Below are 26158 nucleotides of genomic sequence, written 5' to 3'. Positions count from 1 at the left end.
TTTACTCTTTCCATTTGGAAGAAATTGCATACTATTACTGGCATGTTGTATAGACAAACACAGTTAAAATCAAATACATTTTACTGATGTGCTTTCAGAAGATAACATTCAAGTTTCCATTTCTCTAAGAGGAGCCAATACAATGGAGACATTGACAAGTAGACGTATACCAAACCTCTGCGTGCTTCAGACAAATGCTAGTCATGGACCTACTGTAGTAATCTGTACATCGTTACTATATTTCTAATATAATGGATGGACGTGTTGCTTCCTGCTTTGCCGTAGTATCACTTTCCAATGTCATCTGAGGTGTGTTTGCGACAGTGCAATGCCATTAATCAGTTGCTCTGATTGCATGGACCAAGAACAGATGGATCATGTTCTTCTTTCTCCAGACATTACTGGAAGCGTTGAAGCCTTTTTATGGAGGGGAATTACAAAGAACCCAACCTCAGTAACTCAGTCCTGTCAGCATCAGTCACAACTAAAAACATGTTTAACATGTGATTGATGGTTCTGTCCCAGACCGTTGGCTGATCTTGGATAGGCTTGGCAGACTCAGTCTTTTGGCAAAGCGTGGTGGCACAGTAAGACAGGACATCAATCAGGATTTGTTGGACATCGGATGGTTTCCTCCAGCAACACTGGGGGACATGCTAGCAGCACCAGCTCCTCCTCCTGACTGGACATCCACAAAGCCCATCCGCTGCCGCCTCTTCCTCTGATCTGTCATCTACACAGGAAACAGTATGTCAGCCAGCCAGGCCAGGGGCATCCTCCTGGAAACACTAGCCTATATGAGGACATCAGTTAACCAAATTGTACTAGTTCTACCATTTTTTTTTTCTCCAAAATAGATCAGCATCAAAGGTATCTTCTTATTTTGTCATTATTATAGTATGCTACTTTCCCTTGATAAGAGATGTGAATAAGTGCATTGTATATTGTTCTGGAGCTGGCCAGCTCCTCAATGTCTCTGACAAGAGACTAGGGGCTAGATTCTATCCGTACTGCTGAAGAGCCGTGACATCGTTCGATTTGAAATTTAAAAAGGTCATTTCCGATTGAGCCGACATGCAGCGTTTTAAACCGTAAATGAAAGCTTCGCGAACACGAGAACATTTTAATTTTCAATCGCACTATAAAGTGGCTCTTCCGCAATACGGATTGAATCTCGGCCTGTGTGTTATACCTGCTCTTTGAGCTCTGTTAGCTGTCCTGTGAGTTGGCTGACCACGTTCATAGTGGACGTCAGTCTGTCCTGCAGGTTCCTCATCTCGTTCTGGTCACCGTCTCCATCCGTCACCACTAGGGACATGGCCTGCATGCGGGGGAACCAGTCCAGGTTCTTACCCTGAGACAGACGGGGGGAGGACATGTAGAATCAGTGGCAGTGCTCTTCCCTAGCAACAGATGACCCCAGAGACAAAGGTATCCAATGCTACTTATAATAAGGATATGTTGTAAACTGGTTTCAGTGAGAGTTATTCTAGAGGTGGTTGTGTAAACCAATTAAAATAGAACTCAACCATCTATTGCTGTACCTTTATCATGAGGGCCACATAACTCTCTGGTCCAGTGTAGTCCGTCTTGTTCTTCTCGCGAACAAGCACGATGAAATACAGGTAGTTCCAGATGTTGTGTTCCAACTTTATGTGCTCCTCAAAAGACACTGTTTTATTGTCAAACTTGTCCCTCTCCAGACCTGCAGGGAGTTTCAGGTTGAATGTTCAGATTGCATAACATGAGATCATAATCACACCATGGTTATTTTTTTGTTCCTTTCACAAAAAATCTATTGGTCTCACCACAGATGAAGCAGGTGGTCTTGAGGACCTCCTCTTTCTTCTGTTTCTCACTACGCAAGTCAGCGAAGGTGTCGATGATGACACCAAAGATCAAGTTGAGTACGATGATGATGACAATGAAGTAGAAGAGGAGATCGTAGATGACGCGGGCTGGGAACAGTGGCTCCTGCAAGGTACGCAATGACGTAAATTGTTCAAATGTAAATATGAATGTTGGCTTGTGGAACATTTTGTACTCTGACATGAAGTGATACTGATTGTAAGTAGGTTAATGTGTGTGGTGGGTCTTCGTTCGTACGTTTTTGGAGGGCCTGCGTAGCACGTCTCCCACCCCGCCACCGTTCCTCAAGCCGTGGTTCAGCACAGTGACAATGCACATGAGCAGAGTGTCACAGGCCCGCTCCGAATTGTTCTCCTCTGCTAAACCGTAAAATTGTTTAGCTATGTACCACTCACACCAGACTTTTTAAAGCACATTTTACAAATCATCCAAAATGTGTTTTATATTATTGAACTTTTATTTATTATCCAAACCCATCATACGATGAGGGTGACTTAACAATTAAAGGAGCAATAGATGACTTACTAAGTAGAGACAATAAATAGAGACTAACCCTCAGGTTCAGCAGGGAGTCCTGCCTTGGCAGTGCAGCTGACTCCATCTCTACTGCAGGTGTTCAGGAAGTCTTGGGATGCCTCCTCATTGCCATGTCGCCCTGCAGAAGATGATCCCAAATTAAATCCCAACCCTACAGTATACCATACACTGAACATAAAGTACTTTTTTAGTTTTTGTAAAAAAAAAAACTGATTCGGCTTATCAACCAGCTAATTATTAGAATCAGGTGCGCTAGAGGAGGGTTGGGAGTGAAAACCTACAGGAGGGTAGCTCTCCAGGAACAGGGTTGGAGTGTAAACCTACAGGAGGGTAGCTCTCCAGGAACATGGTTGGAGTGAAAACCTACAGGATGGTAGCTCTCCAGGAACATGGTTGGAGTGAAAACCTACAGGATGGTAGCTCTCCAGGAACAGGGTTGGAGTGAAAACCTACAGGAGGGTAGCTCTCCAGGAACAGGGTTGGAGTGAAAACCTACAGGATGGTAGCTCTCCAGGAACAGGGTTGGAGTGAAAACCTACAGGATGGTAGCTCTCTAGGAACAGGGTTGGAGTGAAAACCTACAGGAGGGTAGCTCTCCAGGAACAGGGTTGGAGTGAAAACCTACAGGAGGGTAGCTCTCAGGAACAGGAATAGGGTTCCAGGAACAGGGAGTGAAAACCTACAGGAGGGTAGCTCTCCAGGAACAGGGTTGGAGTGAAAACCTACAGGATGGTAGCTCTCCAGGAACAGGGTTGGAGTGAAAACCTACAGGAGGGTAGCTCTCCAGGAACAGGGTTGGACTGAAAACCTACAGGAGGGTAGCTCTCCAGGAACAGGGTTGGAGTGAAAACCTACAGGAGGGTAGCTCTCCAGGAACAGGGTTGGAGTGAAAACCTACAGGATGGTAGCTCTCCAGGAACAGGGTTGGAGTGAAAACCTACAGGAGGGTAGCTCTCCAGGAACAGGGTTGGAGTGAAAACCTACAGGAGGGTAGCTCTCCAGGAACAGGGTTGGAGTGAAAACCTACAGGAGGGTAGCTCTCCAGGAACAGGGTTGGAGTGAAAACCTACAGGATGGTAGCTCTCCAGGAACAGGGTTGGAGGGTTGAAAACCTACAGGAGGGTAGCTCTCCAGGAACAGGGTTGGAGTGAAAACCTACAGGAGGAGGGTAGCTCTCCAGGAACAGGGTTGGAGTGAAAACCTCCAGGAACAGGTTGGGTAGCTCTCCAGGAACAGGGTTGGAAAAGTGAAAACCTACAGGAGGGTAGCTCTCCAGGAACAGGGTTGGAGTGAAAACCTACAGGAGGGTAGCTCTCCAGGAACAGGGTTGGAGTGAAAACCTACAGGAGGGTAGCTCTCCAGGAACAGGGTTGGAGTGAAAACCTACAGGAGGGTAGCTCTCCAGGAACAGGGTTGGAGTGAAAACCTACAGGAGGGTAGCTCTCCAGGAACAGGGTTGGAGTGAAAACGTAAAGGAGGGTAGCTCTCCAGGAACAGGGTTGGAGTGAAAACCTACAGGAGGGTAGCTCTCCAGGAACCCTGCCATACACTGACCAATGACCATACATGTTTGCTTTTTATCATATGTTATTGTACCGTCCATACGCTGACTGCTAGTAAAGGCTACCTGTCTGATGGTCCAGTAAGGTAATTAGCCTTTCTCAAGCCTTGGCGTGCCATAATGTATCATAGGAGCATGAGCCTATATCCGGTTTCTGTAGCATGAGATAGCTTGATGTACAAGTACACCCCAATTACTTTTCAATACATTTCAAAACAAGTATTAAGAAGTAGTTGAATATTGGAATGTACTTGCAAAAAAACGACTCAAATACACTGACATAAATACACTCCCATGTATTTAATCCAGGTATTTGAAAGTACACTACATGACCAAAAGTATGTGGACATGTACTCATCGAACATCTTATTCAGAAATCATGGGCATTAACATGGAGTTGGTCCCCCCTTTGCTGCTATAACAGCCTCCACTCTCCTGGGAAGGCTTTCCAATAGATGTTGGAACATTGACGTGGGGTCTTGCTTCCATTCAGCCACAAGAGCGTTAGAGAGGTCGGGCGTATCAATTCATCCCAAAGGTGTTCGATGGGGTTGAGGTCAGGGCTCTGTGCAGGCCAGTCAAGTTCTTCGGCACCGATCTAGACAAACCATTTCTTTATGGACCTCGCTTTGTGCACGGGGACATTGTCATGCTGAAACAGGAAAGGGCCTATCCCCCTACAGCCCCAGATCATTATTCCTCCTCCACCAAACTTTACTGTTGGCACTATGCATTCGGGCAGGCAGTGTCCTACTGGCATCCACCAAACCCAGACTCATCCATCGGACTGCCAGGTGGTGAAGCGTGATTCAACACTCCAGAGAACAAATTTACACTGTTACAGAGTCCAATGGTGGCGAGCTTTACACCACTCCAGCTGACGCTTGGCATTGCGCATGGTAATCTTAAGCTTGTGTGCGGCGGCTCGGCCATGGAAACCCATTTCATGAAGCTCCCAACAAACAGTTATTGTGCTGCCGTTGCTTCCAGAGGCAGTTTGTAACTCAGTAATGAGTGTTACAACCGAGGACAGATGTTTTTACATGATACAGCACTTTGCGATCCTGTTATGTGAGCTTCTGTGGCCTACCACTTCGCGGCTGAGCCGTTGTTCCTCCTAGACTTTTCCACTTCACAATAACAGCACTTACAGTTGACCAGGGCATCTCTAGCAGGGCAGAAATTTGACGAACTGACTTGTTGGAAAGGTGGCATCCTATGACGGTGCCACATTGACAGTCACTGAGCTCTTCAGCCATTATAATGCCAGTGTTTGTCTATGGAGATTGGATGGCTGTGTTCTCGATTGTATATACCTGCCAGCAACGGTTGTGGCTGAAATAGACGAGTCCACTAATTGGAAGGGGTGTATGTATGTGTAGTGTACTTTCAAATACAATTTGGTTGACTTTGGTTTTAAAAATAAGCATTCAAATACTAAAATAAAAGTACTTGTTTTGGGATGTGTATTTGAAAATACTCAAATACAATGTATTTAAATAACAAAACCAGGTCTGAACTGAATGCTAGTCTATTGCAGGGCCTTATCCCCAGTCTATCTCCTTAATGCTGAGTGCCAAGCAGAGGTGCATCAGGGTCCCCATTTCTTGCAGTCTTTGCTATGACTCGGCCGAGGGTGGAACTCCCAATATCAGGGCGGACACTCTAACCACAAGGCAAATGAGTTGGTGATGGTCCAGTAAGTCAGGTGTCTGCGGCACGGTCTGTCTGAGTCTCATGGTCCAGTACCTGAGGTTATCTGAGGCAGTGGGTCCACCTCCATGATGAAGTCATTCTTGAGGCAGAGGAAGCCCACGATGGAGAACAGGTAGACCAGGATGATGGCCAGCAGGGCAGTGAGCAGGATGGAGCGCCCATTCCGGGTCACACTCTTTATCACGTTGAACAGCGTCTCCTCTCGGTAGATCAGATCAAACAGCTACACACACACACACAACAAAAAGAGCAAAAACAAATCCTAGGGTCTTTGTGTGTATGTAGATGTGTGTGTACGCTGAATGATGTAATGCCAGGTGATTGGTACTTATTGCCAGTAATATTATTAACATAACGTTGTGAGCCATAAGGGTCACCCACCAGGAAGCTGTAGAACAGCTCGTGGACACAGAGGCCCAGGGTGCTGGTCAGAACGTAGGCCAGGTGATAAAGGAACTCCACGTCCATCACCATCGCACGGTAGCCCATGATAAATGTCCCGTTGTTGCCCACAAAGCTCACCACAAACACTATCTTATTTATCAGCTGTGGAGAGGAACAGATGAACAGTCATTGGATCACCATGTTGTCATTGATATTCAGCATATTTATCGATAAGTTTCACAGAACCCGGCTCTAAGCCTACGAGACCAATCCTAACCTCCACATAAATGTTTCACTTAGTCTCCCAGTTGGAATGAACTCAAGTGAGGCTTACATTGAGGGTTCCCAGTAGGATGAGAGTGGGACCGATGCCAAAGTGGTAGATGGAGCGCAGTATAAGGGCCACGGTGAAGGGCCTGAGGCCGTAACCCTGGGAGAACATTCCCATGACAGACAGACCCAGGAAGCCCCAGAACAGCATGGACAGCATTGAGTCGTCTATCGCACCTAGGGGACAGCAATCACAACATGAAACATTTAGTTTCTTTGTCTTCAATAAGTACACAGGATGAGGATTCTGGGAACACACCCACACCAGTGAAGGCTGCTGAGGGGAGGGCAGCTCATACCACTCCATTCCAGCGATTGTTATAAAACATGGTTTTCATATGTTTGGTATCATTCCCTTCCAGACATTATTATGAGCCGTCCTCTCCTCAACAGCCTCCACTGACACACACAAGCCTCACCTTGGCCTGAGTCGTAGGGGTAGAAAAAGGCGATGATGAGGTTGATGAAGACGGCCAGGTTAAAGGAGATGCTGCCCCAGGTGCTCATCCTGCGAGAGAACCAAAACAGCACCGGCATACCTGAAACACAAACACCCTTCAGTGCTTCTACACCTGCATTGCTTGCTGTTTGGGGTTTTAGGCTGGGTTTCTGTACAGCACTTTGAGATATCAGCTGATGTACGAAGGGCTATATAAATACAATTGATTTGATTTGATTTTATCACCACACAGCATCCGTGTGAGTGTGAGTGAGTGGTGAGTGAGTGAGTGAGTGAGTGAGTGAGTGAGTGAGTGAGTGAGTGAGTGAGTGAGTGAGTGAGTGAGTGAGTGAGTGATTAAAGCCAGTAGAACTTGGACAGCGGCATCAGAAGAGCCAAGCTTATATTTTAATAATTTAGACACTTTTATCCAGAGTGACAGTTAGTGTATTCATCTTAAGATAGCTAGTTGGGACAACCATATATCACAGTCATAGTAAGTAGATCTTGGCCTCCTCCCCTCCTCTCTTCTCCAGACCATTTCCGGAGACCTTCTCCCTTACCTCACCTCGCTCATCAACTCATCCCTGACCGCTGGCTACGTCCCTTCCGTCTTCAAGAGAGCGAGAGTTGCACCCCTTCTGAAAAAACCTACACTCGATCCCTCCGATGTCAACAACTACAGACCAGTATCCCTTCTTTCTTTTCTCTCCAAAACTCTTGAACGTGCCGTCCTTGGCCAGCTCTCCCGCTATCTCTCTCAGAATGACCTTCTTGATCCAAATCAGTCAGGTTTCAAGACTAGTCATTCAACTGAGACTGCTCTTCTATGTATCACGGAGGCGCTCCGCACTGCTAAAGCTAACTCTCTCTCCTCTGCTCTCATCCTTCTAGACCTATCGGCTGCCTTCGATACTGTGAACCATCAGATCCTCCTCTCCACCCTCTCCGAGTTGGGCATCTCCGGCGCGGCCCACGCTTGGATTGCATCCTACCTGACAGGTCGCTCCTACCAGGTGGCGTGGCGAGAATCCGTCTCCACACCACGTGCTCTCACCACTGGTGTCCCCAGGGCTCTGTTCTAGGCCCTCTCCTATTCTCGCTATACACCAAGTCACTTGGCTCTGTCATAACCTCACATGGTCTCTCCTATCATTGCTATGCAGACGACACACAATTAATCTTCTCCTTTCCCCCTTCTGATGATCAGGTGGCGAATCGCATCTCTGCATGTCTGGCAGACATATCAGTGTGGATGACGGATCACCACCTCAAGCTGAACCTCGGCAAGATGGAGCTGCTCTTCCTCCCGGGGAAGGACTGCCCGTTCCATGATCTCGCCATCACGGTTGACAACTCCATTGTGTCCTCCTCCCAGAGCGCTAAGAACCTTGGCGTGATCCTGGACAACACCCTGTCGTTCTCAACTAACATCAAGGCGGTGGCCCGTTCCTGTAGGTTCATGCTCTACAACATCCGCAGAGTACGACCCTGCCTCACACAGGAAGCGGCGCAGGTCCTAATCCAGGCACTCGTCATCTCCCGTCTGGATTACTGCAACTCGCTGTTGGCTGGGCTCCCTGCCTGTGCCATTAAACCCCTACAACTCATCCAGAACGCCGCAGCCCGTCTGGTGTTCAACCTTCCCAAGTTTTCTCACGTCACCCCGCTCCTCCGCTCTCTCCACTGGCTTCCAGTTGAAGCTCGCATCCGCTACAAGACCATGGTGCTTGCCTACGGAGCTGTGAGGGGAACGGCACCTCAGTACCTCCAGGCTCTGATCAGGCCCTACACCCAAACAAGGGCACTGCGTTCATCCACCTCTGGCCTGCTCACCTCCCTACCACTGAGGAAGTACAGTTCCCGCTCAGCCCAGTCAAAACTGTTCGCTGCTCTGGCCCCCCAATGGTGGAACAAACTCCCTCACGACGCCAGGACAGCGGAGTCAATCACCACCTTCCGGAGACACCTGAAACCCCACCTCTTTAAGGAATACCTAGGATAGGATAAAGTAATCCCTCTCACCCCCTTAAAATATTTAGATGCACTACTGTTCCACTGGATGTCATAAGGTGAATGCACCAATTTGTAAGTCGCTCTGGATAAGAGCGTCTGCTAAATTACTTAAATGTAATGTTAAATGTAATAAGTAGTTGAGTCAGTCTTAGTAGGAAAAGACAGGTGCGAGTGTTACAATGTAACATCAATAGTTTTGGTACAAATGGCATTCTCTCTCTCTTTGTCGTAATAATTTCACCTCAGCGTCATAGCCCTCTCCATAACTCACTGTAATATATTAACATTGTGCTGGTTGAATTAAGCCACATTTTGCTTGTTTTTGCTTACTGCGGAGCTTCTTTTGCCACTCCATCTCGTTGTGGAGGAAGGAGGCCTGCTGGAAGAAGTGTGTGACCTTGCTGCCCTGCTCGTCCTGCTCGGTGGTGTTGAACACACGGAACTTGGACTCCTCCATCAGGAACTCACAGATGGGATGAATGGGGAACACGATCTGCTCCATGCTGCGGTCCTCACGCACAATCTGACCGGAAGACAGACGGACAGGGACAAGTTAGGACAGTGGTCTTTTGCAGTCGGGCACTTCAGTTCAAGTGAACTTCAGACTATTCACAATGAGCAAGCTTGACTACTGTAGTACGGGGTGAATTGAGGGGAGAAGTGTGGCTGTGGAGACCTCTATCTGTGAAGTGTGTTGGTCATAGAACTCCAGTGGGTCCTGCTCCTCGATCTCCAACGGCACCGTAGATTTCAACATCTGAGAGAGAGGTCTGTTGTTCAGGTTCAGCTGCAGGAAGTCAACAGGAGAAACAGAGGTTCAGCTACAGGAAGTCAACAGGAGAAAGAGGTTCAGCTGCAGGAAGTCAGCAGGAGAAACAGAGGTTCAGCTGCAGGAAGTCAACAGGAGAAAACAGAGGTTCAGCTACAGGAAGTCAACAGGAGAAAACAGAGGTTCAGCTACAGGAAGTCAACAGGAGAAACAGAGGTTCAGCTGCAGGAAGTCAACAGGAGAAACAGAGGTTCAGCTACAGGAAGTCATCAGGAGAAACAGAGGTTCAGCTACAGGAAGTCAACAGGAGAAACAGAGGTTCAGCTGCAGGAAGTCAACAGGAGAAACAGAGGTTCAGCTGCAGGAAGTCAGCAGGAGAAACAGAGGTTCAGCTGCAGGAAGTCAACAGGAGAAACAGAGGTTCAGCTACAGGAAGTCAGCAGGAGAAACAGAGGTTCAGCTGCAGGAAGTCAGCAGGAGAAACAGAGGTTCATACAGGAAGTCAACGGGAGAAACTCTCCTGCTCTTTTTGAACTTTTCCTGTTGAAAAACAATATCCCAGTAATGTACACACGCTTAAAGGTAAAACAAATATATAGTTTGAGCACCTTCTACCCCCCCCCAAGAAGACTGGAGTAGGACTAACAACATCAGAGAGCATCATTAGTGAATCAAAACATCCTGGCTTTCCCCATTCAGCTTGTGTTTCCATTCTACATTTACATTACATTTAAGTCATTTAGCAGACTTCTAGATCCACAGCTACTCCTTCCAAGGCATGGTTTATGTTAAACCGTTTCCAGGCATATAAACGAAGTACGGATATGCAAATGCCAGGATAGTAGGTTTGATTCCCGGTCCCACTCATATGTAAAAAATAATAATAATTAAAAAAAAATGTTTTAAAAAATGTATGCTCAGATGACTAAGACGCTTTGGATAAAAGCGTCTGCTAATTATCTTATTATATTAAAATCCGTTGTTAAACAAAGATTGCAGTGAGTCTGCTACCATTGATGTGAGCAGCTGTAGCATAGACGTAGAGGTAATGTGAAGGGAGGCCGTTCACAGGACAACTTCGTCCAATTAATAAGAAAACCAGATATACTGAAACCTTGTACAAACGAACGGACTTTAAAATAAACACACGTTAGAAAGGCTACAAAGAATGAACAGACAAACGTGATGAAACGAGAGCGAGAACCACTGACCATAGAGGATATACCCTCCTCTCCTGCTTCGGTCCTCTTTGCAGGTTTCAGCAGATTGAGCAGGATCTTATTGTGCCTCGCCAGCTGACCAAAACATGTCCCACAATCATAAGCATAACAGGTGAAAGCATTATTCTCTAACATTAACTAATTACGTTATTAAAGGAGTGCATAAATATACTTCGTTAATCTGAAGAGGACCATTACCTGAAGTGCCAGGATGTAAATGTTGTGGCCGACCTCTTGAGGTGACACCACTCCAACTTCACACTCACTCTCCTGCTGATAGGCTTTCTTTATCACCTCTACCTGGGGGCAGAGTAGAATACTGATGTAGGCTGACGTCTACTGTACAATTCTGTACCGTTCTGTGTGTGGCCGTTTTAGAGGTTAGTTATAAAGAAGAATGAGGAGAAAGAATAAGAGATGGGTCTTTGCTCTGACCAGTTCCCGAGGTCGGAGGTTAAACAGTATCCTCTCTGCATTCTCGTTGTCATGGCGACTCTCCATCAGAGCCAGCAGCAGCTTGGAGGCGTTGTCCTGGAAACAGGAGAAACAATACCGTCACTGACCATGTCATTTCAGAGGTACGACACAGAGAGGAGTTAGGACACAGAGATCTATATTTATAAAGTAGAACAACAGGAAGTGAACCTTGAGCTGCAGCACCATCTCCATGCGGTAACAACACAGAGGACTGATGTCATTCAGTATGAGGGCTGTGATGATGTCGATGCCGTTGGACTCATGGGCCACTATACAGGTCTACAGAAACAGACAGTTATTATCACAACATGACAAAGTATCTGTGTTATGTCTTTAACCTCACAGAACTTTTAATAAACCTAATTTCTGGCGGTATTATCAAAGTATCTGTCTGAAGAAAAAAAAACAATTCTGTCGAACTGTGTGCGATTATCTGACCTGGTTCTCGTGGCAGGGGCCCTGGCAGTACTCTGTGAGCGTCTCCAGGGTCTGGGTGATGAGGACCACGTTGCTCTCGTTAATGTAGAGGCCCAGCAGGCCCAGGCCTCCTGTGGTGCTGCCACACATGACGTCCAGAAACTGCAGTGTCTCACACACCAGGTTGTAGTTGGTCTTGTTGTTCTGGCAGCGCAGGAAGTTCTGGGAGGGAAAGGGAAGGATGGTCAGTCATGTTGGGTCGCTGGGTTAAACAGACCATTTTCAGTTTCATCACCCGTAGCTACCTCATAGGTGAGTTTTGTATAATGACGACTGACTGTTTAGACCTCAGCAGAAAGTAAATTGCAGTAGTAGTAGTAGTAGCAGCAGCAGTATCAGTAGTAACAGTAGTAGTAGTAGTAACAGTAGTAGCAGTAGCAGTATCAGTATTAACAGTAGTAGTAGTAGTAACAGTAGTAGTAGTAGTAGTAGTAGTATCAGTAGTAACAGTAGCAGTATCAGTATTAACAGTAGTAGTAGTAGTAACAGTAGTAGTAGTAGTAACAGTAATAGTAATAACAGTACTAGTAGTAGTAACAGTAGTAGCAGTATCAGTAGTAGTAACAGTAGTAGCAGTATCAGTAGTAGTAACAGTAGTAACAGTAGTAGTAGTAGCAACAGTATCAGTAGTAGTAGTAGCAGTAGCAGTAGTTGTAGCAGTATCAGTAGTAATAGTAGTAGTATCAGTATCAGTAGTAGCAGCAGTAGTAGCAGTATCAGTAGTAGTAGTAGTAGTAGTAGTAGTAGCAGTAGTAGTAGTAGTAGTAGTAGCAGTATCAGTATCAGTAGTAGTAGTAGTATCAGTAGTAGCAGTATCAGTAGTAGTAGTAGTAGTAGCAGTAGTAACAGTAGTAGAAACAGTAGTAGTAGTAGCAACAGTGTCAGTAGTAGCAGTAGTAGCAGCAGTAGCAGTATCAGTAGTAGTAGTAGTAGCAGTATCAGTAGTAGCAGTATCAGTAGTAAAAGTAGTAGTAGTACCAACAGTATCAGTAGTAGTAGTAGCAGTAGTTGTATCAGTAGTAGCAGTATCAGTAGTAGTAGCAGTATCAGTAGTAGTAGCAGTATCAGTAGTAGTAGCAGTATCAGTAGTAGCAGCAGTATCAGTAGTAGCAGCAGTAGTAGTAGTACTACTAGTAGTAGTAGTAATAGCAGCAGCACTAGTAGCAGCAGTAACAGTCGTAGTAGTAACATTAGCAGTAGTAGTATCAGTAGAAGCAGTAACAGTAGTATCAGTAGAAGCAGTAGTCGTACTAGTAGCAGCACCAGTAACAGTAGTCGTAGCAGTAGTAGTAGTAGTAACAGTAGTGGTAGTAGTAGTGGTAGTAGTAGTAACAGTAGTGGTAGTAGTAGTAACAGTGGTAGTAGTGGTAGTAGTAACAGTAGCATAAGTAGTAATGGTAGTATTAGTGGTAGTAGTAGTAACAGTAGTAGTAGTGGTAGTAGCAGTAACCGTAGTAGTAGCAGTCTTAGTAGTAGTAGTAACAGTAGTAGTAGTAAAAGTAGTAGCAGTAACAGTAGTAGTGGTAGCAGTAGTAGTAGTGGTAGCTGTTTCAGTTGAATCAGTTGTGCGTGTTCTGCCTCTCACCCACCTGTAGGTCCTGGTTGTGGTTCTCACAGAGCAGCTGGAGGAAGCGTAGGATGGGTTTCATGATGATAACTGCAGGGCCCATCTCTGTCTCTTGCTGACCAGACTCAGAGGCCGGGACAACGGAGCCAGGTTGAACCGACCCATCAGAGCCTGGCAGGAGACATACCAGGGAGGGAACCATGAACGAAGTGAAATGTAATATAATATATATAAGTGAAATACAATATACCCGTACCATATAGACTTACGTACAATACGTAGTCATTGACACACAATCATAGTTTTTTCTGTCAATTACAATAATTATTTCATAACCACGACAGTCGAAACCTGCATTTGACTATCTGAGATCAGAGTTGTGTCCCTCTCACCAGTATGAAGGTCTTTGTTAGTCATCTCTCCCACGCTGACTGATACGTTGGCCTTGATGTCCATCTGAGCGTTTATCATCCGGTCGTGGAGGACCTTGAAGAATTTCTCTGACTTGTTGTCCCCCATCATCAGCTTGTAGAAGGAGTTCTGAAGAAAATCCACAAAAATGATCAGTGTGTTGCCCCCCTCCAGTAGTCCTAAGGCCATCTGGGTGCTCTCCTGTGTCTGTATCTCTGTGTTGCCCCCCTCCAGTAGTCCTAAGGCCATCTGGGTGCTCTCCTGTGTCTGTATCTCTGTGTTGCCCCCCTCCAGTAGTCCTAAGGCCATCTGGGTGCTCTCCTGTGTCTGTATCTCTGTGTTGCCCCCCTCCAGTAGTCCTAAGGCCATCTGGGTGCTCTCCTGTGTCTGTATCTCTGTGTTGCCCCCCTCCAGTAGTCCTAAGGCCATCTGGGTGCTCTCCTGTGTCTGTATCTCTGTGTTGCCCCCCTCCAGTAGTCCTAAGGCCATCTGGGTGCTCTCCTGTGTCTGTATCTCTGTGTTGCCCCCCTCCAGTAGTCCTAAGGCCATCTGGGTGCTCTCCTGTGTCTGTATCTCTGTGTTGCCCCCCTCCAGTAGTCCTAAGGCCATCTGGGTGCTCTCCTGTGTCTGTATCTCTGTGTTGCCCCCCTCCAGTAGTCCTAAGGCCATCTGGGTGCTCTCCTGTGTCTGTATCTCTGTGTTGCCCCCCTCCAGTAGTCCTAAGGCCATCTGGGTGCTCTCCTGTGTCTGTATCTCTGTGTTGCCCCCCTCCAGTAGTCCTAAGGCCATCTGGGTGCTCTCCTGTGTCTGTATCTCTGTGTTGCCCCCCTCCAGTAGTCCTAAGGCCATCTGGGTGTTCTCCTATATTATAGCCTACCTGTATCTCTGTGTTGCCCCCCTCCAGTAGTCCTAAGGCCATCTGGGTGCTCTCCTGTGTTATAGCCTACCTGTATCTCTGTGTTGCCCCCCTCCAGTAGTCCTAAGGCCATCTGGGTGCTCTCCTGTGTTATAGCCTACCTGTATCTCTGTGTTGCCCTCCTCCAGTAAGTCCTAAGGCCATCTGGGTGCTCTCCTGTGTTATAGCCTACCTGTATCTCTGTGTTGCCCCCCTCCAGTAGTCCTAAGGCCATCTGGGTGCTCTCCTGTGTTATAGCCTACCTGTATCTCTGTGTTGCCCTCCTCCAGTAGTCCTAAGGCCATATGGGTGCTCTCCTGTGTTATAGCCTACCTGTATCTCTATGTTGCCCCCCTCCAGTAGTCCTAAGGCCATCTGGGTGCTCTCCTGTGTTATAGCCTACCTGTATCTCTGTGTTGCCCTCCTCCAGTAGTCCTAAGGCCATCTGGGTGCTCTCCTGTGTTATAGCCTACCTGTATCTCTGTGTTGCCCCCCTCCAGTAGTTCTAAGGCCATCTGGGTGCTCTCCTGTGTTATAGCCTACCTGTATCTCTGTGTTGCCCCCCTCCAGTAGTCCTAAGGCCATCTGGGTACTCTCTTGTGTTATAGCCTACCTGTATCTCTGTGTTGCCCCCCTCCAGTAGTCCTAAGGCCATCTGGGTGCTCTCCTGTGTTATAGCCTACCTGTATCTCTGTGTTGCCCTCCTCCAGTAGTCCTAAGGCCATCTGGGTGCTCTCCTGTGTTATAGCCTACCTGTATCTCTGTGTTGCCCCCCTCCAGTAGTCCTAAGGCCATCTGGGTGCTCTCCTGTGTTATAGCCTACCTGTATCTCTGTGTTGCCCCCCTCCAGTAGTCCTAATGCCATCTGGGTGCTCTCCTGTGTTATAGCCTACCTGTATCTCTGTGTTGCCCCCCTCCAGTAGTCCTAAGGCCATCTGGGTGCTCTCCTGTGTTATAGCCTACCTGTATCTCTGTGTTGCCCCCCTCCAGTAGTCCTAAGGCCATCTGGGTGCTCTCCTGTGTTATAGCCTACCTGTATCTCTGTGTTGCCCCCCTCCAGTAGTCCTAAGGCCATCTGGGTGCTCTCCTGTGTTATAGCCTACCTGTATCTCTGTGTTGCCCCCCTCCAGTAGTCCTAAGGCCATCTGGGTGCTCTCCTGTGTTATAGCCTACCTGTATCTCTGTGTTGCCCCCCTCCAGTAGTCCTAAGGCCATCTGGGTGCTCTCCTGTGTTATAGCCTACCTGTATCTCTGTGTTGCCCCCCTCCAGTAGTCCTAAGGCCATCTGGGTGCTCTCCTGTGTTATAGCCTACCTGTATCTCTGTGTTGCCCTCCTCCAGTAGTCCTAAGGCCATCTGGGTGCTCTCCTGTGTTATAGCCTACCTGTATCTCTGTGTTGCCCCCCTCCAGTAGTCCTAAGGCCATCTGGGTGCTCTCCTGTGTTATAGCCTACCTGTATCTCTGTGTTGCCCCCCTCCAGTAGTCCTAAGGCCATCTTGGTGCTCTCCTGTGTTATAGCCTACCTGTATCTCTGTGTTGCCCTCCTCCAGTAATCCTAAGGCCATCTGGGTGCTCTCCTGTGTTATAGCCTACCTGTATCTCTGTGTTGCCCCCCTCCAGTAGTCCTAAGGCCATCTGGGTGCTCTCCTGTGTTATAGCCTACCTGTATCTCTGTGTTGCCCCCCTCCAGTAGTCCTAAGGCCATCTGGGTGCTCTCCTGTGTTATAGCCTACCTGTATCTCTGTGTTGCCCCCCTCCAGTAGTCCTAAGGCCATCTGGGTGCTCTCCTGTGTTATAGCCTACCTGTATCTCTGTGTTGCCCCCCTCCAGTAGTCCTAAGGCCATCTGGGTGCTCTCCTGTGTTATAGCCTACCTGTATCTCTGTGTTGCCCTCCTCCAGTAGTCCTAAGGCCATCTGGGTGCTCTCCTGTGTTATAGCCTACCCGTATCTCTGTGTTGCCCCCCTCCAGTAGTCCTAAAGCCATCTGGGTGCTCTCCTATATTATAGCCTACCTGTATCTCTGTGTTGCTCTCCTCCAGTAGTCCTAAGGCCATCTGGGTGCTCTCCTATATTATAGCCTACCTGTATCTCTGTGTTGCCCCCCTCCATCAGACATATGGCCATTTGGATGCTCTCCTGGAAAATCTTGTTGTTCTTGGTACTCATTATGAGGTCGGTGAAGAGCTTAGTCCCACCCTCCCTGTCCAGATGACACTGAATAGCAGCTACAGCCACCCAGTCCCTTTCCTGCTCAGCACCTAGACATACACATTAACTCATTAACACACACTGTAAACAGGAACACAGTATAAATAGGAACACAATCAGTATAGACATGCACATTAACACACTGTAAATAGGAACAGTCAGTAATAATCTTGTTCTAAGCTGAATATAAACAAACCTGTTGCTCCAAGTTCAACCAGCTCTGCCTTGTTGTTCTTCTTGTTGGTGAACAGGTAGTTCTGTAGCAGCACCTTCCTCAGTGCAATCCCCTTATTGATGAGAAATTCAGTCACAAAAAAACATGGTTAGATTCTTACCCAAATAGTACCTCAATTACACACCTTCATAAAACCTTTATTAAATGCACTCAGATATTCTACTGGTCAATCTACCAGACCTACACTGACTGGTCATTGAGTCTTCACCTTCTCGTCAAAGTCCAGTGTACGTATGAGCATCTCCTGCAGAATCCTCAGAACCTTGATACAGAGCTTCTCGTCGGAGTTCATCAAGGCTTTAGTGTGCTGAATCAGTCTGAGCCACAGGTACACAGTGACAATGTTAGACCTCCGCCAACTCTTACCAAGACTTGCTCCACTCTATTGAACTAAAACTATTCATTGGAATGCCCTTTAACTTAGCATTTGGAAAAATGTGTATCTGTAAATTCCACTGCGTTGGTAAATAAATACACCCTCCCCACCTCAGAAGGTCAGTCCCTTGGCTTACTTTGAGATGAAGCCTCCTGATTCGCAGCGTTGCCGTGCTTCCGTTCCCTCCAGGAAGAGGAGTTCAGGCTGCTGCAGGACATCCACCAGAACAGACAGCTCTGCGTTCAACAGCGGCTTCAGACGCTCCTCCAGAGTCCCGATGATGTCCTGAACATGAATCAAATCTAGCTTTCATTTTTATTATTAAAATATCAACACACAATACGATAAAAGATGGAGTGTAGAGGAACAATGTTTACATCACAGGCAAACAGAGAGAAGGGACAGGGTTATAACCCCGCTGGGTCAAACACCAAACCCTCAAGGACAGTGAAGAGAGACGGAGGCCAAGGAATTTTCCCACTGCTCTTTCTGTTGTGGCTATGGCTGGATAAAGTGATGGACACAGGAGGGGAATGGGAGCAGGGTGGATTATGGGTCCAACCTGCAGCTTCTCAATGATGTTCTTGTAGTCCCAGGGGTTGTTGGGGGCGGAGGGGCGGCTGGAGCGGGTGGAGCTCTTGTAGTTGGGGTTGGAGCGGGACAGAGAGTTGAGGGAACTGCTGCTCAGCATGGTGGTGATCTGAGACTCCAGGTCTAGGGGCAGGGATATGGAGCGGTTCTTCGCTGCACACATAAGATTGGAGAAAGTCATCATTAAGATCAAGGCAGTTAACCTACCATTCAAACGATGTAGAACAATCTTAAGTTATATCTATTTAAACTAGGCAAGTCAGTTAAGAAGAAATTCTTATTTACAATGACAGCCTAGGAACGGTTTACCTTGTCAGCTCGGGGATTCGATCTTGCAACCTTTCGATTACTAGTCCAACGCTCTAACCACTAGGCTACCTGCCGCCCCCCGACTTAATTTGACCTTGTGTGTCTAGGCCCTGTATGGCCCTGACTGTAGCCCACCTCTGGGCCCTGTATGGTCCTGACTGTAGCCCACCTCTGGGCCCTGTATGCCCCTGACTGTAGCCCACATCTGGGCCCTGTATACCCCTGTCTGTAGCCCACCTCTGGGCCCTGTATGGTCCTGACTGTAGCCCACCTCTGGGCCCTGTATGCCCCTGACTGTAGCCCACCTCTGAGCCTTGTATGCCCCTGACTGTAGCCCACCTCTGAGCCCTGTATGGCCCTGACTGTAGCCCACCTCTGAGCCTTGTATGCCCCTGACTGTAGCCCACCTCTGGGCCCTGTATGGTCCTGACTGTAGCCCACCTCTGAGCCTTGTATGCCCCTGGCTGTAGCCCACCTCTGGGCCCTGTATGCCCCTGACTGTAGCCCACCTCTGGACCCTGTATACCCCTGACTATAGCCCACCTCTGAGCCCTGTATGGCCCTGACTGTAGCCCACCTCTGGACCCTGTATGGCCCTGACTGTAGCCCACCTCCGGACCCTTATGCCCCTGACTGTAGCCCACCTCTGGGCCCTGTATGGCCCTGACTGTAGCCCACCTCTGGACCCTTATGCCCCTGACTGTAGCCCACCTCTGGGCCCTGTATGGCCCTGACTGTAGCCCACCTCTGGGCCCTGTATGGTCCTGACTGTAGCCCACCTCTGGGCCCTGTATGCCCCTGACTGTAGCCCACCTCTGGGCCCTGTATGCCCCTGACTGTAGCCCACCTCTGGGCCTTGTATGGCCCTGACTGTAGCCCACCTCTGGGCCCTGTATGGCCCTGACTGTAGCCCACCTCTGGGCCTTGTATGGCCCTGACTGTAGCCCACCTCTGGGCCCTGTATACCCCTGACTGTAGCCCACCTCTGGGCCCTGTATGGCCCTGACTGTAGCCCACCTCTGGGCCTTGTATGGCCCTGACTGTAGCCCACCTCTGGGCCCTGTATGGCCCTGACTGTAGCCCACCTCTGGGCCCTGTATGGCCCTGACTGTAGCCCACCTCTGGGCCCTGTAGTAGGTCCGTCTCACCTGTCAGAGCCAGGGTACGGATGCAGGTCTCCACCAGGCCTCTGTGTTGCTGCTGCAGCCAGGGACATTCCAGCAGACGCATGCTAGACTGGAGCAGCTGTGTTACTGTGGTGTGGTGGGTCTGGTTAAAGGCACAGAGGATATCAGAGTCACACAATGAGAATTCATTACACTTCCTGACTACACAAACACTGTAAGACAATACACAGGCTCTACAGTAAACGTTATATCATGACAAAGCCTCTGAGTAGGCAGCAGCAGTGTGCTGACCTGTAGAGAGGTGCTGTTTTCAGAGAAGGGGGAGCTGAAGAAGGCATTGACGGTGTCAAACACCACGTTGATGATGTACTTCTCCAGGATTGGGTCAGTCAGACGCTTCTCTCTCTTGTTACACACCTAGAGGGATTAGAGAGGACAAGAACTATAGATGAAAGGCCGGGGTCACTTTACCCAAAGACCCACGGGTCAGGTCAGGCAGTATGACCCTGCTAGGGCCCTCTGTTTCACGCCATCATGGGACAAGCCTGCATTTTAACCTTTTTATTTAAAGCTTTTTCATCAAACTGTCCCTTTATCTTTTTTAGGGCTGGCAACAACAGGGTAGGCAACAACATCTCCACCCCGCTGATCCTCAACACTGGGGCCCCACAAGGGTGCGTTCTGAGCCCTCTCCTGTACTCCCTGTTCACCCACGACTGCGTGGCCACGCACGCCTCCAACTCAATCATCAAGTTTGCGGACGACACAACAGTGGTAGGCTTGATTACCAACAACGACGAGACAGCCTACAGGGAGGAGGTGAGGGCCCTCGGAGTGTGGTGTCAGGAAAATAACCTCACACTCAACGTCAACAAAACTAAGGAGATGATTGTGGACTTCAGGAAACAGCAGAGGGAACACCCCCCTATCCACATCGATGGAACAGTAGTGGAGAGGGTAGTAAGTTTTAAGTTCCTCGGCATATACATCACAGACAAACTAAATTGGTCCACTCACACAGACAGCATCGTGAAGAAGGCGCAGCAGCGCCTCTTCAACCTCAGGAGGCTGAAGAAATTCGGCTTGTCACCAAAAGCACTCACAAACTTCTACAGATGTACAATCGAGAGCATCCTGGCGGGCTGTATCACCGCCTGGTACGGCAACTGCTCCGCCCACAACCGTAAGGCTCTCCAGAGGGTAGTGAGGTCTGCACAACGCATCACCGGGGGCAAACTACCTGCCCTCCAGGACACCTACACCACCCGATGTCACAGGAAGGCCATAAAGATCATCAAGGACAACAACCACCCGAGCCACTGCCTGTTCACCCCGCTATCATCCAGAAGGCGAGGTCAGTACAGGTGCATCAAAGCTGGGACCGAGAGACTGAAAAACAGCTTCTATCTCAAGGCCATCAGACTGTTAAACAGTCACCACTAACATTGAGTGGCTGCTGCCAACACACTGACTCAACTCCAGCCACTTTAATAATGGGAATTGATGGGAAATGATGTAAAATATATCAATAGCCACTTTAAACAATGCTACCTAATATAATGTTACATACGCTACATTATTCATCTCATATGCATACGTATATACTGTACTCTATATCATCTACTGCATCCTTACGTAATACATGTATCACTAGCCACTTTAACTATGCCACTTTGTTTACATACTCATCTCATATGTATATACTGTACTCGATACCATCTACTGTATCTTGCCTATGCTGCTCTGTACCATCACTCATTCATATATCTTTATGTACATATTCTTTATCCCCTTACACTGTGTATAAGACAGTAGTTTTGGAATTGTTAGTTAGATTACTTGTTGGTTATTACTGCATTGTCGGAACTAGAAGCACAAGCATTTCGCTACACTCGCATTAACATCTGCTAACCATGTATATGTGACAAATAAAATTTGATTTGATTTGGTCCAGCTCCATCTTCAGACAATCGCTTTCATGTTTGATGTAATTCTCATTTCTGGAAAAGGCTTAAAATACAGGATACAATCTTGCCGTGTCATGTGATTGCGCAAAACACAGAGAGGATGAGACTTGTGGGTGAGAGTGGTCCCATTGATTGGGGAGTGAGACTTACCCTGGCCATGTCCACGATGAAGTCCTCAAACAGTTTCCAGATGTGGTTGCTGGTGTAAATCTCCTTCATCTCTACCTCTGTGTCTACGTAGCAGTGATTCACAAAGTTCACATAGGCAACCTTCACCTGAGGAACACACACACACACACAGCTGGGTCAGCCGTCTTTACATTTTGTAATGATAATGTTAACATTACCTTAGCAGGTATATGTCCACAGATCATTACATGCTGCTTTTTTTTTCTAAATGAGGATAATATAGGCTACTAACTAATTAATTATATGCCTGTTCCATTTGAGACATACCTCTGTGATACAGTCCTCGTGTGTGACCACTCTCACCACGTCCTCTAGGGGCAGCAGCGAGGTACATTTGATCTCTGTGTAAACGTTCTTTCCCTCAGCGCAGGCAGATAGCAGCTCCACCAGAGAGATGTGGTAGCGCAGGGGGCTGTGCTCCTGAACCCCCTCCCTGGACTCTGCCATCAGCTCCAGCATGGTGGAAAATGACGCCTTGTCATTATAAAACACCACCACATCCTCACCGGCGTTGGTTAACTAGAGGGGAGACAACCACACCGTGTGAGATGAACAGTTACGTCATTATCGATGTGATTCATGTGGCTGGATGTGGTTCATCTGTTATTTTAGTAGCGTTTCACACCCAAACTTTGGATTGTGAAACAGACTAGACAAGATAAACATGGAAAAAAACTTCAGCATTATTTACAACTTTTAGAGGTTGATTCCATACCAATTAAAAAGTCAGGGTTAACAATGCATTGTGGGGGAAGGTTCCTTACCTCAGTCATGATCATGTCCTGACACTTCTTCACATACTTCCCCTCGGCCTTGATGATGGTGTGCAGGAAGTTGAGGTACTGGACGTGGCGTCCGTGAGTGGCCAGGCAGTGGACGAAGTGCTGCAGCACGTTCTCACTGATCTCTGTACACAGTTGGTAGTTATTACTGAAGATGTGCTGAACCGTCTCAGCCTCCATGAGCTGGAGGGAGAGAAGGAAGAGGGAGAGAGGGGAAGGGGGAGAGAGAAAGAGAAACAGGTGAAGGGAGAGAGCGAGAGAAGGAGCGAGTGGAAGGGAGAGAGAGAGCGAGGGAGAAAGGGGGAGAGAGAAAGAGAGAGCGAGTGAGAGAGGGGAAGGAAGGAAGGAAGGAAGGAAGGAAGGAAGGAAGGAAGGAAGGAAGGAAGGAAGGAAGGAAGGAAGGAAGGAAGGAAGGAAGGAAGGAAGGAAGGAAGGAAGGAAGGAAGGAAGGGAGAGAAAGAGAGAGGGGAAGGGACAGAGAGAAAGGAAAGGGACAGAGAGAAAGAGGGGAAAGGGAGAGGGAATGGGGAGAGAAATGGGGAAGGGAGAGAGGGAGCAAGAGGATGAGAAGGAATGGGAAGAGAGGGAGAGAAGGGGGAGAAGGGAGAGAGAGAGGGAGAGAGAGGAAGGGAGAGAGAGGGGAAGAGGAAGGGAGAGAGAGGGGAAGGGAGAGTGAGAGAGAGAGAGAGAGAGAGAGGGGAAGGGACAAAGGGAGAGAGGGAAAGGGGGAGCGAGAGAGAGAGAGAGAGAGAGAGAGAGAGGGGAAGGGAGAGAGAGGGGAAGAGGAAGGGAGAGAGAGAGAGAGAGGGGAAGGGAGAGAGAAAGGGGGAGAGATGGTTCATTATTACGTCTGATGAGAATAGGATGGATTGAAGTGGAAAACAACATGGTGTGTGAATTCACTCACTCCTGGGTTCAGGAAGAGGCTGAGGTTCTTATGAAGCAGCACCTGGTTCTCCAGGTTCCCCATGCAGAACTTCTGCAGGAACAGGTGAGTGCACCTGATGATCCCTTGCATCTTGGTGTCATGCTGAGAACCAGGAAAGTGTGTGTGAGTGAGAGTGAGAGTGAGAGAGAGAGAGAGGTCATGTTATTTAGGGTGGCTTTAAATAACAACACCGGGATGTTTTAGTAGATATGTTAGTATTGGACTATGTGTTTTGTTGTCAGTGTGGGGGTAAGGCACTGTTCACGTACATCCCTCACCTGATCATATGACACCTGCAGCAGGTCCAGCATCACTTTGTGGGCTCCCATGTTCTTCAGGAGCCTCTGCTGCTTCTTCCACACCCCTGTGCTGCACATCTTATTCAGACGCTCCATGATCTGGAGGAAACAGAATGTCTTCAGAAATACAGACCAACACTACTCCGCGGGGACTATGGGACATGCTAACCTGGGTGAAGGAAAACGTGACAGCTCCAATGGAAAAGATACACACCTCTCTGACTTTCTGGTAGTTCTCATTGCTCTTATCCAACTGCTCTTTCTTCAGGGTCACATCCTCTAAGTCCATCTAAAAGGAAATCAGAAGTGTTGTTAGCACGGTGTTAGTTCCTACACTAAGTGCTGTTAGCACGGTGTTAGTTCCTACACTAAGTGCTGTTAGCACGGTGTTAGTTCCTGCACTAAGTGCTGTTAGCACGGTGTTAGTTCCTGCATTAAGTGCTGTTAGCACAGTGTTAGTTCCTACACTAAGTGCTGTTAGCACGGTGTTAGTTCCTACACTAAGTGCTGTTAGCACGGTGTTAGTTCCTGCACTAAGTGCTGTTAGCACGGTGTTAGCACGGTGTTAGTTCCTACACTAAGTGCTGTTAGCACGGTGTTAGTTCCTACACTAAGTGCTGTTAGCACGGTGTTAGTTCCTGCACTAAGTGCTGTTAGCACGGTGTTAGTTCCTGCACTAAGTGCTGTTAGCACGGTGTTAGTTCCTACACTAAGTGCTGTTAGCACGGTGTTAGTTCCTACACTAAGTGCTGTTAGCACGGTGTTAGTTCCTACACTAAGTGCTGTTAGCACGGTGTTAGTTCCTACACTAAGTGCTGTTAGCACGGTGTTAGTTCCTACACTAAGTGCTGTTAGCACGGTGTTAGTTCCTACACTGGTAATAATAGAGTTTCTTCAATCTAAACCTCTACATTTTCATTTTTGTCCTTCTTCCCCTCCCCTCCTCCAGAGCCATTCTTCTTGTCCACCCAGAGCTCAGACTTCTCCACCATGGTGCGGAGAAGGTCAAGGTCACTCTTTATCAGCTTGTAGTTATCAACATCCTGCCCCGAGATCAACAACTGGACCTGAGGACAACATGGAGAGAATTTCAGAGAGACCAGGAAACAAAGATAGCAAGAATATATAGATACTGTATAAGAACGAGATGGCAATTGAGTACTTGACGATACTGTACCAAGTTTATATTGGAGTGCAGGTCATTATTGTTTGTTTATTATTTGTTTGCCTTCAGTGATTTCATCATTTTGAATTGATCTCCTTACCTGTTTAAAGGTGTGCAGCACCTCCTGTCTCTGGCTGAAGTGCTTGAAGAGCAGCTGGAGGGCCCCAGACACCAGTGGAGGGTAATCATGCATGGTGAGGTGGATCAACACCCTCAAGAACATTCGACCTCCCTCATCATCCACCTCTAGTATGCTGTTCCCCTTCCTGATAGGAGGACACAGTCACGGGTTAGCATGCTGTTACCCTTCCTGACAGGAGAACACAGTCACGGGTTAGCATGCTGTTACCCTTCCTGACAAGAGGACACAGTCACGGGTTAGCATGCTGTTCCCCTTCCTGATAGGAGGACACAGTCACGGGTTAGCATGCTGTTACCCTTCCTGATAGGAGGACACAGTCACGGGTTAGCATGCTGTTACCCTTCCTGACAGGAGGACACAGTCACGGGTTAGCATGCTGTTCCCCTTCCTGACAGGAGGACACAGTCACGGGTTAGCATGCTGTTCCCCTTCCTGACAGGAGGACACAGTCACGGGTTAGCATGCTGTTACCCTTCCTGACAGGAGGACACAGTCACGGGTTAGCATGCTGTTACCCTTCCTGATAGGAGGACACAGTCACGGGTTAGCATGCTGTTACCCTTCCTGACAGGAGGACACAGTCACGGGTTAGCATGCTGTTCCCCTTCCTGATAGGAGGACACAGTCACGGGTTAGCATGCTGTTCCCCTTCCTGACAAGAGAACACAGTCACGGGTTAGCATGCTGTTCCCCTTCCTGACAGGAGGACACAGTCACGGGTTAGCATGCTGTTACCCTTCCTGACAGGAGAACACAGTCACGGGTTAGCATGCTGTTCCCCTTCCTGATAGGAGGACACAGTCACGGGTTAGCATGCTGTTACCCTTCCTGATAGGAGGACACAGTCACGGGTTAGCATGCTGTTACCCTTCCTGACAGGAGGACACAGTCACGGGTTAGCATGCTGTTCCCCTTCCTGACAGGAGGACACAGTCACGGGTTAGCATGCTGTTCCCCTTCCTGACAGGAGAACACAGTCATGGGTTAGTATGTGCTCCTCTGTATCTCAGTTGGTAGCGCATGGCTCTTGCAATACCAAGATTGTGGTTTCAATTCCCGGGACTGCCCATATGTAAAATGTATGCGTGCATGAATGTAAGTCGCTTTGAATAAAGGCATCTGCTAAATGACATTATTATTATTATAACAACAACACATGTTCTGGAGAAGG

At 48.0% G+C, this 26158-nt stretch overlaps 1 protein-coding gene across 7 annotated transcripts in view; it reads right to left on the bottom strand.

Annotated features, from left to right (window-relative positions):
• Positions 1-63: 63 nt before the first annotated feature.
• The window catches only part of LOC115117655 (inositol 1,4,5-trisphosphate receptor type 3-like), a 62653-nt gene continuing 36558 nt past the window's right edge, over positions 64-26158 (bottom strand). For 2 of the 7 annotated variants that reach the window (XM_065005227.1, XM_065005229.1), the window contains exons 25-58: positions 24946-25111; positions 24586-24747; positions 23895-23969; positions 23651-23779; positions 23361-23483; positions 22436-22636; positions 21939-22190; positions 21633-21758; positions 19807-19932; positions 19537-19657; positions 18051-18232; positions 17625-17773; positions 17321-17429; positions 17074-17164; positions 16752-16927; positions 13755-13902; positions 13385-13533; positions 11757-11957; positions 11487-11597; positions 11277-11372; positions 11040-11141; positions 10833-10916; positions 9529-9639; positions 9183-9375; positions 6817-6936; positions 6402-6574; positions 6065-6229; positions 5717-5906; positions 2423-2524; positions 2107-2228; positions 1809-1974; positions 1545-1705; positions 1193-1354; positions 64-733 (exon numbers count right to left, since the gene is read on the bottom strand). In XM_065005227.1, the coding sequence (XP_064861299.1) occupies positions 605-733; positions 1193-1354; positions 1545-1705; positions 1809-1974; positions 2107-2228; positions 2423-2524; positions 5717-5906; positions 6065-6229; positions 6402-6574; positions 6817-6936; positions 9183-9375; positions 9529-9639; positions 10833-10916; positions 11040-11141; positions 11277-11372; positions 11487-11597; positions 11757-11957; positions 13385-13533; positions 13755-13902; positions 16752-16927; positions 17074-17164; positions 17321-17429; positions 17625-17773; positions 18051-18232; positions 19537-19657; positions 19807-19932; positions 21633-21758; positions 21939-22190; positions 22436-22636; positions 23361-23483; positions 23651-23779; positions 23895-23969; positions 24586-24747; positions 24946-25111 (4873 nt within the window). In that variant the 3' untranslated portion in view covers positions 64-604. Of the gene's footprint in view, positions 794-1192; positions 1355-1544; positions 1706-1808; positions 1975-2106; positions 2229-2422; positions 2525-5716; positions 5907-6064; positions 6230-6401; positions 6575-6816; positions 6937-9182; positions 9376-9528; positions 9640-10832; positions 10917-11039; positions 11142-11276; positions 11373-11486; positions 11598-11756; positions 11958-13384; positions 13534-13754; positions 13903-16751; positions 16928-17073; positions 17165-17320; positions 17430-17624; positions 17774-18050; positions 18233-19536; positions 19658-19806; positions 19933-21632; positions 21759-21938; positions 22191-22435; positions 22637-23360; positions 23484-23650; positions 23780-23894; positions 23970-24585; positions 24748-24945; positions 25112-26158 lie in introns of all 7 variants that reach the window. The other 5 variants (XM_065005231.1, XM_065005230.1, XM_065005228.1 and 2 more) reach the window with 5 other exon arrangements.

Source organism: Oncorhynchus nerka, linkage group LG20 (genome assembly GCF_034236695.1).
Source record: "Oncorhynchus nerka isolate Pitt River linkage group LG20, Oner_Uvic_2.0, whole genome shotgun sequence".
NCBI lineage: Eukaryota > Metazoa > Chordata > Actinopteri > Salmoniformes > Salmonidae > Oncorhynchus > Oncorhynchus nerka.
Note: the sequence above shows the minus strand (reverse complement) of the source record. Positions and strands in the feature narration are given on the sequence as shown.